Genomic DNA, 17,277 nt, shown 5'->3' on the forward strand with positions numbered 1-17,277 from the left:
AAAAAAACGGCAAACTAACACAAAGGTTTGTTTTTGCTACGTAGAAAGTTTGTAAAGTTTAAAGCATTGGTCCGTTAATATGTATTTAAGTAAAACAAAATGCTCATGCATTCATATACATTAGACTGCATCACTCCCCATACAAATCGGTAATGTTTCTCCATTAGAATTATAAAATCTATTATACTTTAAGACGTCCACCAAAATATTTCGAAAAAAATATTAAGATTTAAGTGAGCTCTACCGATTTGAAAATACTTCCAAAGATGGAGTTTTTTATGAATAAAAATAGTTTCTTAAAGATTTTTTTGAAAAAATACCCTCAAATGACAAAACGGTTTAAGCTTAAAAAATTTGCGTAAAAATATTTTTAAAAAATTTAAAAAAAATTTTTGACGGAATCGTAATAATGAGATTTTTGATGCTGTTTTCAACTTTTTTCAACGATTGGTATAAGAAAAACTTGAATAACTGAGCCTAAACTCTCCCGATTTAGACTTGTGAGATATCATTCGCCCTTTTTATTTCTTTGCTAATAAACTCATTCAAAGGATGAAAGAGAAAGGTAGGATGAACGAATATCATTCAAAGTTGAATTAAGATGTGTTGATATTTGAAAAAAAAATATTGGGACACGAATTACTTTTTTTGCACATAAATAAAAATAGTGCGAAAATACCTTTCTACCGAGATCCCCTAAGTCTAAATCAGAATAGTTTGGCCCAGTTTCGTAAATCAATCTTTGAAAAAAGTAAAAAAACAGCATCAAAAATCTCATTATTACGATTCCGTTGAAGATTTTTAAATATTTTTATGTAGAATTTTTGAGCCTAACTTGTTTTGTCATCTGAGGGGACTTTTTTCAAAAAGTTCTTTAAGAAACTATTTTTATTCATAAAAAACTCCATTTTTGGAGGTATTTTCAAATCGGTCCAGCTCACTTAAATCTTAATATTTTTCCGAAATATTTTGGTGGACGTCTTAAAATGTAATAAATTTTGTAATCCCGGCGGAAAAACTGCAACTTTTTTTGGTGATGCAGTCTAATATACATATATGTGCGTGGAAAGAATGACCGTACAGTTTGCTTTGCTTAAACCAGAGATCGAAAATAACCATCACCAAGTGTCTTGTATGGTGTTTACCACTAACACACACACTCATCTCTCAAGCAAAGAGTGTTTCTCACCATGGCATATCACTCTGAGCGATCTTTTTGTGTTCTCCGTTGTGGGTTATTTATCAACTGCTAAAATTTCCCTAAGGCAAAGGCACTTTGGCAGGGACTTTTTTTTTCAAGTGTCTAAATTGTGGGTTATTGTAAGACTGAAAAATATAAGTGGGCGTACATAAGTGGAAGCAAAGCGTTAGGCATTTCTTTACACGATGTATAAGTCCACATACATGTGCGAACATTTACGACAAAGAAGAGATCGTGCACATTCATAATATGATACACCGAAAATAAGTTATTTTATTTTATTGATAAAGAAAAGGATAAAGGCAAAGGTAAAAAAAATTTACTAACATAAGGGCTTTCGTGGGTAACCGCGCTCTAACACTTATTTTTCCTCTTCCAGCGATAAGTGTCCGTGTCCAACAGTAACGGAAAAAGATATGCAAATAACTCTTTCCCACTGAGAGGAGCACACATCTACAAAAAATGAACCACCTGTTCCTTTTTGTTCTTTTAATTAGACTTTCTAGAAAGTTTGGAGTGCGCAGTTTATTAACTCAATCAGTTCTACTGCAAGTTTCAAGTGGAAAAAAATTTTTTGTTTTTGAACTTTTTTGCCAAAGTTATTGCGGTTTTCTTCCATATAAAATTAAATTGTGTTTATTCGTTATATGAAAGCAAATGCGACAAAGAAATTTCTAAAAAATCAACGCCGTGCAATTACTCTAGTACTAGAATTTTTAGATATCCTACCCCCAGATTGCCAAAAACACGGGTTTTTGCGATATTTGAGGTTATATAATGAAAACATCAAATTCTGTGCTCATTTCTACTTAGGGCATTATTTTCGTTTGTTGCGATTCGATTTTTCTTTCTCGAGATATACTAGTTTTACCCTGGGATTCAGTAATTCAGTCTCATCTCAAGTCACTAAATTTGAGATTAGCAATTAGTGACTATTTTTGTGACTAGAGATGATTTGGCTATTCAGTAGGAGAGAGTCACAAAAAGTTCAGCAAAAATGTGTGGTGAAAACAAACACAGCCAGTCAACTGATAGCGTTTATGTATGCCTTTTGCCGCGGCGCCCGAAAAGTCGCAATGGTCAAAGCATTAGGCTGCTGGTCGAGAGGGTCCACTCCTCGGGAGTAGAGGATTTTGTATATTTTTTATTTAGTATTTTTTTTATTAGTTTTATTTATTTTAATAATCTTTAGATTTTAATGTTAAAAAAAAAAAATTTTTTTCTATGGATTTGTATGATATTATAGCATTTTGGTTTACTTCCTAACGAATTTCTTATTGAACAAATTTCCTCGCTTCATATTCGCGTTTTTTTTTTTTTAATAAATGGAAAGCAATTAGCTTTTTCTCCATATTTTTATTTTTGAGACCTGCTCTTAGCCTGGTGACAAATTAGTGACTTTTTTTTTTAGACTAGAGACGTGAGACAGCGTACTGAATACCAAATAGTCTCAAAATCCAAGTTCACCACCAAAAGTCACTATTAGTGACTAGAGACCGCTTACTGAATGCCAGGGTTAATAGTACTTCGGTATTACGTCGTAAGCATGAGTCATCATAGCATGTGTAGAGGCTATCAATCGTTATGAGCGAAAACGTTTTGCGTATTGACTTATGTATGTATTCTTGTAAATATTGTTAATTTTTTGCTTTTGTTAAATGCAAACTGCTACGAAAAAATCCTCTTTTGATAAAAAAAAAAAAAAAATTGGTGCTTTTAGTTTGGTAAAACGCTTTTTCCAAGTTTTTGGTGCTTTCTGAAAATCAAAAGTTGGCAACACAAAGGAAACTGTCGTTATATTTCATTAATTAAAGCTCTACATCAGAAGTCATGTTTTATTACTTACATAATTATAAAAAATAGATCAATTACAAACTTATGGCGTTTTTTCTATTAAAATGTTTGCCCTCTTACGTTGTAACATTTGCACTAGGTTACTTTTCGTCCTGCAAAATGGCTATATTAGAAAAAAGTATTGCACTTTTGCTTATTCGGAGGGCAATACATGGAAATTCGTGCTCTTTTATTCTCATCTGTATTTTCCAAGTGTTGCGAATAAAACTTCACACTAAGGCATTCATAACAAACATTTTTTGTAAAAATCCCCGCTACGTTCTTTGGAAAAAATACAGTCCCCCAAATAGAAAAAGATTATGGTATGCAGTTCTGTAGTCTATTAAATTCTAGTTTAATGAGGTGCAAATTTGAATTAGCGAGGACTTACTGCTGATTTTTGGCATTTTTTTTTAATGACTGTATTACGAATTTTTTGACATACAAAGTATGTTCGACAAGTTTTTTATATGAGAAAATACGAAGCACAGTCAACATAAAAATCAGCGGTAAATACTAGGTACTTTAAAAAAAATTTAAAATTTTTAAAGTTAGTGATTAAAAACGTAAAAATGTTGGTGAAAATTTTCATAATATTTTCACAAAGTATGAAGTTTGGATTTAGATGGTATTTTTTAAGTAATCAGCTATAATTTTTTAAAAAAGAATAAACATTAAATTAGTTAATCCAAAATAGGCAGAAATTGCTAAAATGTCGCGTCCCAGTTTTTATTTAGGTCACACTACATATGTACTTAATAAAAATCATTGAAATCGGCCCAGTATTTGAAGACTTTTCGGATTAGAGAAAATGGTTTTTTAATTGTATATATCTGTGGATATTTGACAAAACAACTTAAGTCTATCTCTCACGGACATACAAAATAGCATATGTTGACAAAACATATTTTACCGTCAAAGAGAAAAGTTTTGGAATACGAAAGAAATGTTTAATTATTTTATCGCTATTCACAACCGTTAAAATGTTTCTGTTTGCAACAACGGCAGTTTTCATTTCAATAAAAATGATTGCTCTGTCGGTAAAAAGAGCTTTGCCGAGTTATGATATTCTCTTTGTCCCTGAAAGATAGAAGTTGCTTTGTCAAATTTCCACAGATATGTAACACACTTTGACAAGAAAAATTTCTCCGAGATAATAAGGCTACCCATTTCCAATAGATTTTGGTTCGCTAAATTTGTAAAAATGGAAACATATACATATAAATTTAAAGAAAATATTGCAACTAATAAACGGCTAATTTTTTTTTGTAAAACGGCTAACAAATCGGCTGCCGGCTTAACAGAATTTTCTCCGACTGTTTGCTTTCGTAACCGTCTAAATCTAGCCAGAAAACGGCTAAAATGGCAACACTATATGAATTTATGTGCATTTGTCTTAATTTAATACATATGAACGGAACAATGCCTTAAACTTTACTAATGTTCTATTTAGCAAAAACAAACCTTTGTGTTACGTTTGCAGATTTTTTTTTAAGTGTATCGATGAGCTTTTGTGCTTTCAACACATACTCAAAATGTGAGTGTGGCCGACACTAATCTAGATGCTCTAGGAATATTTCTGCATCAAAAAAAAATACAAATTAAAACAAAAAATTCGCCTACGTCTTTTTGATGGTTAGGGCTCGATATATACATATCGTGGTTTAAAGTACAAAACCGCGTATCGTAATTCTGCAAAACCGCGTAACTGACATTTGCTGCCAGAAATTTGATTTGCTCACACAAGCTCTTGGCTCAATCCTTATCCATTCGTCCTGAAATATACTAGCAAGAAATGCGATTGCTTTATAAAAAAGAGAACCATTTTGAAATATGCGTGTTTTTACTCTCTAGAAAATAATTTACATAATTTACACACGCGGTTTTGCATTTTGTTGATACGCGGTATTGTACTTTAAACGACGAAATGGTTATATACATGCATACATACTTACTATATTCGAATAATTTTTGTATAATCCAAGTAACCCGATGATATATAATATAGTGTTAAAAACATCTGTTGGTGTTAGCATCATTCAAAATCAAAAATATACATACCTTAAATATATTAAAAAAATATAATATTTAGAATTAAGACAAATGTAAAAAGAACATTAATACTCTTGAAGCATTTCTGAACACAACTTTTGTTGATTACTAAAATAAAACCAACAGAATAATAAACTCACAAGATTCTTCTGAAACATTACCTTGGTCGGTTTCACTAATCTACAATTGAAGAATAGTGACAATGAATTCACATTTAAGCAAATATGCAATATATACGTATTGGGCAATATTGCTATGTAAACATATAGTAGGATTGCACTGGGTTCATGGCACTTGCTTCAGAAGCATCTACATACTTACTAACAAATATATTCTAAATATTAATCTTCAAATGCACAAAATAGAAATCCCTGCTTCTATATGCACACACATTTATGTAGACGTTCATATAAAACATGATTTGATATCATAACATAGTATATAAAAGTAATAAAATTACATTAATATTAGTTTTGAGATGTAATTAATATTGCTCCATTTATGCTTTAGTTGGTTAAGGGCTTAGCTGTGATTAAATCACCTGTAATTATTAAAACTATTAATTACACTTTAGCTAGCTTATAAAAGGGTTTGGTTAATAATTTCGAGCGATTTAATCAAATTTTAATTTATTTTATTTTTCGTCAAATTTTATTCGACAGACTGAGACCATACTAAAGTTTTGCATATGCATTCTAGCTAAATGCAGATGTACGTATGCATGTACAAGAAGTTAGAATACGACTTTCGTGGTTTTTGGTATAGATTAATGCTCTATCCAAGAGTGAGTTGTGAACGAAGTAAGAATCTTCTTCCAAAAAACCTTGCCAATAGCATCTCTTTGCGAAATCGCGCTATGTTTATCCCAGCTCCTTCTGCGCTTGGTCCTTCAATTGGGTGCCGGGTCGAAAGATCTCTTCATCGTAACATCATCATTTGTACGTGCAGCATGCGCAGGCCGTCGCAATGGTTGTGTTTTTATGAGCTTGACTATGTAATCGATAAGCTCAAACAGGGCTCGTATCGTCACATACGATATCGAACTACTCGTTACGTAAAAACACATTTTTCGGATTATGACATACGTGAACGTACTCTTTGTCCCTTTCAGCTTATACTGCCTGACGTATCACGTAATTTTCTTTCGTATCGTTTTCGATCCGTGAACGGATGTTACAATTCGAGAGCAGTTCTTTTTCGGCACTCGTCGAGCTCAAAAACTGGGCCATAGATCTTGCGCAGAATAGTTATCTCGAAGAGCTTTTCATGTTCTTTCGACATCGCAGCAGTACAAATAGTCCCACTGATTATTCATAACCGAGCGATTAGGTTTCGCTTTTTTAAGTAGGATTGAGAGCTGGTTGAAATTAACATCACATCTGCTTACCTACATATGTATGTGGGATTTCTACTCGGCATTGAAATTAAAACAAAACGTTTGACGTAGTTGGGCTTTAAATAAATATTGTGTCATTACCTTTAACTTAATAAACAGTTACTTTAACAGTCTTACTTTAAGTTTATAGTATTTTTTTATTGTACATATTTACAACATAGAGCGTCTATAAGATATTGACCTTTAAAATTTCCGCCACAGTATACTAACAATTGCGTTTTGCTTTGACGTCAGCATTGTACAGAGGCTGATAAATTAGTACTGAGGTTTCCGTCGGAGGCAATCGAAGGACCCCCAATTTTTAGAGAGGTGGGAAGAATAAATGATAATGTTAACTTTGGCTATTTCCAGTCTATTTTCTGATATAAAACTTCTCAAGTAATTTTTTACTTGCTTCAATTAGGAGAATAACCGTTGGGATCGTAGCCTACGATTCGTAGGTAGGAAATTTCATATATTAAGCCGTCTGATATGATTGTGTTCTTCTCTTCCCTTAGAAAAAGTAGAAATTTATCCAATTTATCATTAAAATTATTAACAGTTAAGTCTCATTGTAAGTGCTCTTGCACTACTTTCACTCTGAACTCGACACATCTAAATTAAACTTCAAAGTTTTTTACAGTGTCACTAGGCATAGGCTTATATTCTCTACAAACAACTTCTGTTATCAGATTGTCACAAATTGCATTATGAATGGTAGAGAATTTTTCTCGCGATCAGAATGGCTGGCTTTCGTTCTGGTTATCGTAGTTATTTAGTATTTTCAATATAGATTTTGCTTTGACAAAGCTTCAATGATATAATAAATTCTCACGAAGAGAAAAAAAAAATAGATGCAGCGCCGTATTTTTCCACGCTGTATATGATGACTAGGGATGGAAAAATCGATACCGATTCCAAGATTTTCTCGAAATAATAGATTATAAAGAATCGATTTTAAATTTTTGGAATGGATCGAGAATCGATTCTGAGAATTTGATTCTCTGATTTTTCATACATCTTTGGCATAACAATTGAAATTTCTGGCATGACTAATAGAAATATAAATTAAGACTAATTGGCGCATATTCACAGAGATGCTACAAAATGAATGTATGAAACGAAGAAAATTTTATTTATTTATTCATTATAGTCTAATTACAGGTACAGACCAAAGCATAATAGAAAAATAATAATATGTATATTATTACTTATACAATGGATTTATATAATAAGAAAAGCTTAAGTTTATTATTTAAGACATTCTTCGTGAGCGAGAGATCTAGGTCCAAAGAACTTGAGAGTTTGTTCAGTTCAGACAGGGTTCTTTTCATTGGTGCATTACTGCCATAAAGCGTTCTACTAAAACCAATAGCAAAAACCTCGTAATTACGTAAAACTCTTGCGAGGACGTTAAACTTAACTCTGCTAAGAAGATTAGGGCAGTCGACAGTGCCCGAGACAATATCAAGCATAAAAGATACAGATAAGAAATTTCTTCTATTGCTCAGCGTCATTAGGTTGATCAATTGACAACGCGCTAAGTATGATGGGATCGGCTCGGAAAATTTAAGGGAACGCAAAGCATGCCGTAAAAATGTCTTATGAACAGACTCCAGCCGAATGATATGTACTTGGTGATACGGTCTCCAAATGAAGGCGGCGTACTCTAATTTAGACCGAACAAAAGCAGTGTACAAGGTTTTAAGAGTATATGGATTGGAGAAACACCTACTATTGCGACGAATAAAGGCAAGCATTGAAAACGATTTAGAAATAGTATAATTTATGTGCGTGACAAAAGTAAACTTGGAGTCGAAAAAGACACCGAGATCTTTCACTTCATTAAGCGAATCTAAACGGGTATTGCAAATATGGTAAGAAGTTTGGAAGGGCTGCAACAACTTGGAGAAGGTTACTTGATGACATTTCTTTATATTAAGAAAAAGCCTATTTTTTACACACCATAAATACAGCCTGTCCAAATCAGCCTGAAGGACAAGTGAGTCGTTCATCTCTTTAATTTCGTAATTAATTTTAAGATCGTCGGCATAAAGCAGATAGTTAACAGCTGAAAAGCATGATCCTATATCATTTATAAATAAAATGAAGAATAATGGGCCCAGTATGCTGCCTTGTGGTACACCCGAAGTGGAAATTATAGTTTTAGAATATATTCCATCCAGGAGAACTGTACTTTTCCGACCACTAAGATACGACATAATCCACTTAAGGAAGCCGGAATGAAAACCTAAATGGTTGAGTTTAGCAATTAGGACAGAATGTGTGATCCTATCGAAGGCTTTAGCAAAATCAGTGTAAATTACGTCCACTTGGTGTCCATTTTGGAACGCATCAAAGCAATCATCGGCGAAAACTGCTAAATTACTTATTGTAGATCTTCCCGAAACGAAACCGTGCTGATTCGGGCAATCAAATGCTTAAGATTAAACCAAAGTTTAGCCTTTATCACGCTTTCAAAAAGTTTTGAAACTGTAGATAATTTAGAAATTGGGCGGTAGTTTCTTACATCAGCTTTATTTCCACTCTTAAAAATAGGGGAAATGTAAGCACATTTCCAATCTTCGATGAAAATGCCTGACTCCAGAGATTTATTAAAGATACGTTTTAAGGGTTCAATTAGAGAAGGGCAGTTTTTTAACAGAAGTACGGAGAGACCATCCATATCAGTCGCGGTTGAAAATTTGATGTTTTTTATGCCTTCAACAATGTCTTCATCTGAAAGAGCTAAAGACCCAAGATTAAAAGTAGTACTTTCGGTACAATAATCGTAAGAATGTAAACTAGCATTCTCAGCATCGAGTATATCCTCGTCCGAGATGAAATTAGCCGCAAAAAAATCTACAAAAAGATTGGCAGCATCCGAAATGGAATTTGCTGTATTCCCATTGTAAAAAACAGACCTGGGAATATCCGAAACCCCCTTTTTAGACTTGATATAGCGCCAGAAACATTTTGGGTTACTTTTTATATTATCTTCAAAGTTACCTATGTAGTTATTGTAACGAGCTTTATTTAGCTTGGCGAATTGGTTTTTGTAAGTAGAATATAACTCAAAATGTTTTAGATCATTGGTTAATCTGAACTTTTTAAAAAACTTATTTCTCAAGTTCTTTAACCGCTTTAGTTCCTGAGAGAACCACGGGAGCTTATACGGTAGTTTTTTGAAAATTGGTACGTTATCTTTACAGCAATCATAAATTATATTTTTGAACACATAGTAGCAAGAAGCAGCATCATCAGAGCCAAGCATATCATCCCAATACATAATTGGTCCAATAAAGAGTCATTGAACTCCAGTACGTCATACAACTTCAGGTCAAATAATTCAGCATCGAAAAATTGAATATTGAGCCAAGTCTCAATAATTACGAAAATATCGTACTCTAAATGTGCACTAAGCGAGCGTAAATCGTCGCATTTTGTTCTAATTCTGGAGGCGTTATGAAAATAAATTTTTAAGCTTTTATTGGCATGTTGAGGTGAAGCTAAGTAGGTGGGTTTGCTGACTCGGTTTTTTCGAAAAAACGAAAAGGGCGCACGACCACATTTACTGGCCAAATATCAGCACTCAATATTCTTTCATAAGAGGATAGTGGTACGCCCAACTTAAAATTTATTCTTTTTAAAGTTGATAATTGAGTATTGGTCTTCACTAACATATAGCACGCTAAAGCCTTTTTACTCACAGTAGCGTGATTAGCAACATATTCAATTATATTTTCTGTAGTTACAGTTGTTGCGAACGAAGAAAGATGAAGCCATTTATATTGGACAGCTACATTTAAGTCATCATTAGCATTAGTACCTACGACTAGCACTCGTTTCATACGCTTTTTGTTTCCAGCAGTAGACCACTGTGCACCGTCTCCAGATCCAGAAGAACGCGCTGAGCTAGCAGCAGGGGTTATAACCTGATCAATATTAGCAGTACCCGCGTGTGTATTAGCTGGACGTACATTAGTATTAGCATCCGCAGAGGCAACTGCTCGATTATCCGCATTAGCCCCAGGCTTCAGGAGAGCTGTACTGGTACCAATGGAAGTGGATATCGCAGTAGTATCGTAACATGTATTAGCAGCTGCAGTTAACTGTGTGGTATGAATTGATCGCTCAATATCGTAGTTAGCAGCAGTAGGCGTGTTAGTGAGAGCATCTCTGTAGGTAGGAGTAAGTCGCGACTTATCATAAACAGAAGCACTAGCAGACACAGTAATATTGGAAACGTTAGTGAGAGCAGCACTATTATTATCATCGATTTGCGAAGCGTCACACATAGGAACAGGTGGAGGAGCAGCCGACAACAAAACATTGTTGACATTAGCGCAAGACGTGACAGCTTCATGATCAAAACATTTGGATATGTTATCACTGTTGAACTTCTCCACAGCAGTAATCATACAAGAGCGTAAGTGACTCAACTCGGCCTTTAGTGAAGCGATCGCATCGTCTTTTTCATGCATAACACGCTGCATAGAAATAATATCATCGTGCATATTATCAATTTTTATCATTAGTTTGTTGTTTTCTTCGCGCTGAGCAGTAATGGAATTGAGAATTCGGCTATTCTCGACTCGAAGAGAGACGATGACACTATACAAAGATCCCAGGGTTATTTGTTGCTGTGGGTTTTTAGCATCGTTTGCATTACTAGTAGATTGTGTTTAGGAAGTCGTCGATTTATTAGATCCCTGCGTTATTTGTTGCTGTAGGTTTTTATCACCGTTTGCATTAGTAGTAAATTGTTTTTGCGAAGTTGTCGATTTATTAGCACTTTTAAGAGAGTCAGACTTCGTCATATTAGAAGATGTAGCACTTTGCTTGCCATCTAAGGTGGCTAGGGACAGGGGAGGCGAACGAATTGATTCTCGGCGCCTGTCCGCGCATACTTTACAAAAAAAACCTCTATCTGAGCTGGCAAGAAATTCTGCATCAGCGGGTTGTATACCAACACTAGTTAAATGAAAAAGTTCATTGCACTTAACGCACTGAATCATTTGTCGAGACCGATCAACCTTTAGATCACGTATGCACGGCATTTTTTATTACGGCAAATCAATGAATTTTTATTATTTTTATGTTCACGAAAGAGCCACTGTCTCATTTGTTATAGAGTTCACATTCGCACCAAATGACCCATCATAGAAAATGTGAAGATAGAGTATATCACACAAAGATCCTCTTTGTTATTCAACTATAGCTGACGAGCAGAGAAAATACGTCCGCACTGCACGACCGAAAATATTCAATGGATGATATTAAAATTTAGGATCGAACTTTATTACTTTCCATATCAAACGGTACCATTAATATGTGTCAATCATACATTTTATAACAATGAAGAAATTTTTCCACAAAATTTATTATTAAAACTCTTGTTAAAATAATTTTAATTGATTCATTATACTGACATTATAAGCTATGATTGGTGGCTGCATAATTGGCTGTTTTTTTAGAGATTTTTCAAGTGAAAGAAAGATTAAAATAAATAATCGATTAGAATCGAATAATTCGAATCTCGCCATCGATTATTCGATTCCACCACTAATGATGACTAAATTCATCTACTTTGAGTTCTTTTGCAAATACAACCATTTGTTATCATTTATTAATGCTTTTATTATTGTGAGTGGTTCTTTCTTTCGAAAAAAAAAACATGCAGGGCCATCGGGAGCCGGGCAGGCCCGTAGGATAGATGTCATCGGCTTTTAATTGAAATAATTTTGTTAGAAAATCTCCATAGTCTTTCTGAGCATTTTCTTAGTATTAGTTAAGTATAAGGACTTAGAAAAAATATTTACTTGACTAATTCCGCAATATAAAGATAATTTACTCGGAGTAAAAGATTATTACAGTTAAACAAAAATTTCATCAGTTTTGGTATACATATGCATTCCGTCAAGTAAAATGTGCTTTCAATTAACATTTATCAAAAAATATTTATATTATTAAATATTAAAAAAAAATTTTTAACCGGTAATTGAACCCGTACATTTCAGAGAAAGAAATTGAAAGTCTCCACCAGAGACAAAAATTCAATCCGCACATCGCTTTACCCAAAACATATCTGTATTAGAATTACTGGCGAAAATCGACACGGAAACAAGAAAAGATTGCAATAAAACTAAGTAATAGTAATAAAAGTAGTCCCATGCCAACAGTTTTATAAAAAAAATGGGTCATAAAAATCTTCTTTCCACAATGAACAAAAATACATATATTAAGTCGTGCCACCAAAAAAACAAGGTATTTTTCCATAAACCCCTATAGTATGTACTGTTTTGGTAATATAAAATGTACATATTTTAAACGTATGTTTTAAGGATCACAGAATTTGTTAAAAAAGTGTTCTCTTATTTTACATGGAATTCCGGCCTATGGCCGCCAAATTTTATCCGCTATATTGAATATTGTAACACACCACCATTTTTTAAAGCTTTATTTGGACCAGACGAATATTTTGACCCCTCAACTATAAAAATAAAAATCCAAATTTAGGGTACGCAGTAGATCCGATTGACATGAAACGTCACATACCAGGGGTGGGCAAGGCTGAGGCCGAAAGGGCCACATGTAAATTCTAAATGCTACAAAGTGCCAAAAAAAAAATATTTTTAAATAAAATTATTATTAGAAATGAAAACCCTTAATTTTATTATTATTCTACTGTATGTAAGATAGATATTAAACAAAATTCAAAAGATCCCTTTGGCCAAATTTTCAAAATCCAAAATAGTACGTGAATAGAAAATTTTGTTAGACGAAGAGCTAATACAAATTTTGTTTACATTCAAAAGTATAAAATTGAAAACGTAAGAAAACAAATCCAGAAGCTTTTTCTGGCACAGTTCACTGACTAAACGAATAATTACTTACTTCTTACAAGTTTAATTATTCGCATTTTACTATTTTAACTTCCAAATCGTCAAATTCGATTTAGGGATTTGCGTAAATTCCAACCAGCTGTTTTTGATCAGCTCTTTTCCTGTTGGCAAATTGCTATTGGCAAAAATTTTTCCAGAAGAAACTAGCAGCTTTCTCTCAAAATGAAATGTCATTTTGCTCTCTCAATTTCACCTACTTTGCAAGTTTTTTGCGTACGCGTACACAAAAAGTTTTTATAACTTTCAATAATTATCAGGTACGCGAATGCAACTAATTGTGAACGGTATTATGACTTTACGAATTTCATTGTAGAGTACAAAGACCTACAGTTATACATATGTTGTACCAAGTATTGAAAATATATGGCGCGCAGCTGTCTTCAACAGCGGAATTTTAAACCTGGTACCGGAATTCAAGCAATAGCAAAGCTTTATATTGCATTTCCAGTACCTTTTCTTTTAATTCCCAAAACGCCAACTCTTCTTCGCTTTTCTTAAAAGGGAGTATTTCGAATATTGTAAATTCATCCTCATTTATGTTACATAAAAAAGGGTTTATTAAGTATGCAAACGTACATTTAAATAATTTCAAATCGGCAAATGTTTTTTTAAAATCTGGATCATGAATAAAAAGACGTGGTTTAGCTACAAAACTTAAAATAATTTGCGACAAATCAAAAACATTTTTATTCTCCCCTTGTAGAGACCAATTCATGTTTTGCAAATGTGCCATCATATCGGTAACTGCCCGTCTCCACAGGATAAAGTTTATATCTTGATACATATGTTAGAATATAAATAGCCAATGGAGACCGCTCATTGCTCTTCAAGAGCAATATATATCAGAGCTTATATCTTGCCATCTATAGCCGGCAATTTGGTAGTTTGACAGCTACATGTTCATTTGCATGAAAACTTCGTGGCGGCAACATTATTGATATTTTAATATAATAATTATTGAACTGTTTTCGGTTAAAATATTTGTTATTATGTAATTGGATGTAAAATAGCCTATTTTCTAAATTTGTTAAGTGATTAAATCCGGCAAAAATACGTTTTAGAAGCTATCTCACCGATGCTTATATTAAGATATAAAAAGCTCACACAAATATTGCCACTGATATAATTTATATCTAGCGACCAAAATGACAGCTGCACAGCAATAAATTTTATCCTATGGAGACGGCCAGTAAAGAACATTAAGTCAGAAAACCAATTTTCATTCTCCAATTGCGGGTAATGTTCCAGAGGTGGGCACTGCCACAAACAAGCGTTAGGTAAAAGTGAGAATGTGTTAGTGTGCCTAATTCATTTTCCATGCTGTCGCGTTCTCATCGTTACCTTGTAGGGAAACCCCGAACTGGTGAACCAAATTTGTAGTCCCGTACTAGATCTTTATCGCCAAAAACGAACCAGTCCGATAGTAACTAGATCGCCACCAGTTCAAAAGCAGCGCTATGTGGTACTTTTAAAAAACAATTTAAGAAATCTATATCTAAAATGACGAATTTAAAACTGGTTCAAAACTATAGAAAAAGGGATGTAGAACGAACTATATCTCATTTGGCGAATTTTGAACTAGTTCGAAACTAATGAAAAAGGGATGCAGCGGGGGCTTGTTTACTTTAAATAGATTTTTGCTTGGCGGGTTTTTCGTTCAAATACGCTTCCAGTCTGCACGTCGCAGATGCTTTTTCATAGTTTGGTAATACAAAGCTAATATTTGTGTTAACATCTTAAGATTATGGGACCCTCTGGAATATGACCAATAACAGTCAGCACCTCTGCAAATTCAGCTACAGTCAAAGGTATGTAAACGTGTTTTCGAATGCACAATTTAATTTACATTCATTGAAACAAATTTGATTACAGATTGAAAATACATTTCTCTGCAAATAATAAAAATTGCTACCATGGTAACCCAAAAAGAAAACATCTTGTTACTTTTTTCGTTTACAACTGGTTCGAAACTATAGAAAATGGGGGGCAAAGCGAACTAGATCCCATATGTCGAATTTAGGACTGGTTCTTAACTATAGAAAAGGTAATGCAGCGGGGGACAATTTTCAATTCCTATGTCAACGCTGTGTTAAATTCGCCAGTTGCTTGCATGCAAAAGAGATTTATCGTGAACTAGTAGTGGTTCTAAATGTACTAGGAGCGCACCAGTTCAAAACTAGAGATTTTCCCCACAGGGTACGCTCTTGCTTGTATACGTACACACGATGATTACGCTATTTGAGCGTGTGCTCGTTCTCTGCCCATGCCTGATATAAAAAGAATAGAATATAAAAACCAACACAATGGAAAATAATGTCCAGCAAAGAAATACGTATCGTCGTTTAAAGTACAAAACCGTATATCAACAAAATGCAAAACATCGTAGAGGGTTCAAAACGGTTCTCTTTTTTATAATGCAATCGCATACCTGGCCAGTATATTTCAGGAGGAATGGCCGCATATGGCTCAAAAAGCAGCGTTTGCCCACCGTTGTCATCATAGTTGCCAACTTGGTGCTTTAAGCACTAGAATTAGTGCTTTTTGAAAATTAAAACGCCAAAAAAAAATATTTAGTGCCCAGTGCCTTTTTTAGTGCTTTTTTTCCGAACTAAAATTCCTTCGAGATAGGTTAAACCTGAAATATTTAAAGCTGTGGCAGCACCGAATTTACAAGAATCTACACATTTAAATGCACTAAAATATAACCATGATTGATAAAAAACTGAAGTTACAAACCCATCTTGTTGAATTTTATTCGCTTAAGTTTAGTATTCCTTATTTTCTTTTCTAATTATTTGTACAAATTTTGATTTTTTTATCACCTGAATAAAAAACATCGTTTCTTGGTGCTGAATTCAAATCTGGCCGCACAATTGCTTAGCACTAGAATTTTGAGATATCCTAACCTTAAGGTGCCAAAAACACGGTTTTTGGCGATATTTGAGGTTATATAATGAAAACATCAAATTTTTCGCTCATTTCTACTTATGGCACCATTTTCATTTGTTGCGATTCGATTTTTCTTTCTCGAGATATACCAGTTTTAATACGCAGTACTTCGATATTCGTCGTAAGTATGAGACATCATAGCATGTGTAGAGGCTATTCAATCGTTATGAGCGAAAAATTTTGTGTAATGATTTATGTATGTGTTCTTGTAAATATTGTTAATTTCTTGCTTTTGTTAAATTCAAACTGTTATGAAAAAAGCATCTTTCGATTCAAAAAAACTGGTGCTTTTAGTGTGATAAAACACTTTTTTCCAAGTTTTTGGTGCTTTTTGAAAATCAAATGTTGGCAACACTGGTTGTCATATACCCTTGTACATACATATATATACATATGTATGTTTGCACATATTTATATATAAGAGCAAATCCCACGAGTTGTTTTTTTTTAATGTCACTCCCTTCTCTCGGCAGAAAAAAACGTTAAAGCATTCTTGCATTTATTTCAATCAATGGAGCTCCAGCAAATACAATAACCAGTAATTTTTAAGCAAAAAACAAAACCGACTTCAATTCTCATATAAATATATATATATATATATATATATATATATATAATAATGAATAATGAAAACATCATATATATATGGCAACCGTACTTCTGACGTGCCTTGGCGCGGGCTTTTCCGGAAGAACGTGTCTGTTTGGGTGCCCACGTTGGTGAAACCCTACTAGGAACTGCTGGCAGCATTATGTTGTGCTCCCTAACGCGAAGTATTTGAGCCTTGTCGTGCAGATGATGTGGCGGCACCAGAAGGCGTCCGGTCGCTGTCCGGTGTATCTGTAGCTTCGTCCACTGCGTCCTACTAGTCCCCGGCGAAAACATAGGCGCTGCATAGTTTATAACTGGCCGGCAAATTGCCTTTTATATTGCCAGCAACGTTTCTCTGTCTTTGCTCCAGG

The 17,277-nt window shown here is 33.9% G+C and overlaps 1 protein-coding gene across 8 annotated transcripts in view; it reads left to right on the plus strand.

The window, feature by feature from the left end:
- LOC118744151 (matrix metalloproteinase-14) overlaps positions 1 to 17,277 on the plus strand; it is a 396,751-nt gene that overhangs the window by 313,098 nt on the left and 66,376 nt on the right. The window contains exon 7 of one of the 8 annotated variants that reach the window (XM_036476935.1): positions 7,973 to 8,001. The exons of the other annotated variants lie outside the window; for them this stretch is intronic. Within the exon in view, the coding sequence (XP_036332828.1) occupies positions 7,973 to 7,986 (14 nt within the window). The 3' untranslated portion in view covers positions 7,987 to 8,001. Of the gene's footprint in view, positions 1 to 7,972; positions 8,002 to 17,277 lie in introns of those variants that run through there. 8 annotated transcript variants of the gene reach the window in all.

This window comes from Rhagoletis pomonella, unplaced genomic scaffold (genome assembly GCF_013731165.1).
Source record: "Rhagoletis pomonella isolate Grant_MI unplaced genomic scaffold, Rhpom_1.0 Rhpom_scaffold_00008, whole genome shotgun sequence".
NCBI lineage: Eukaryota > Metazoa > Arthropoda > Insecta > Diptera > Tephritidae > Rhagoletis > Rhagoletis pomonella.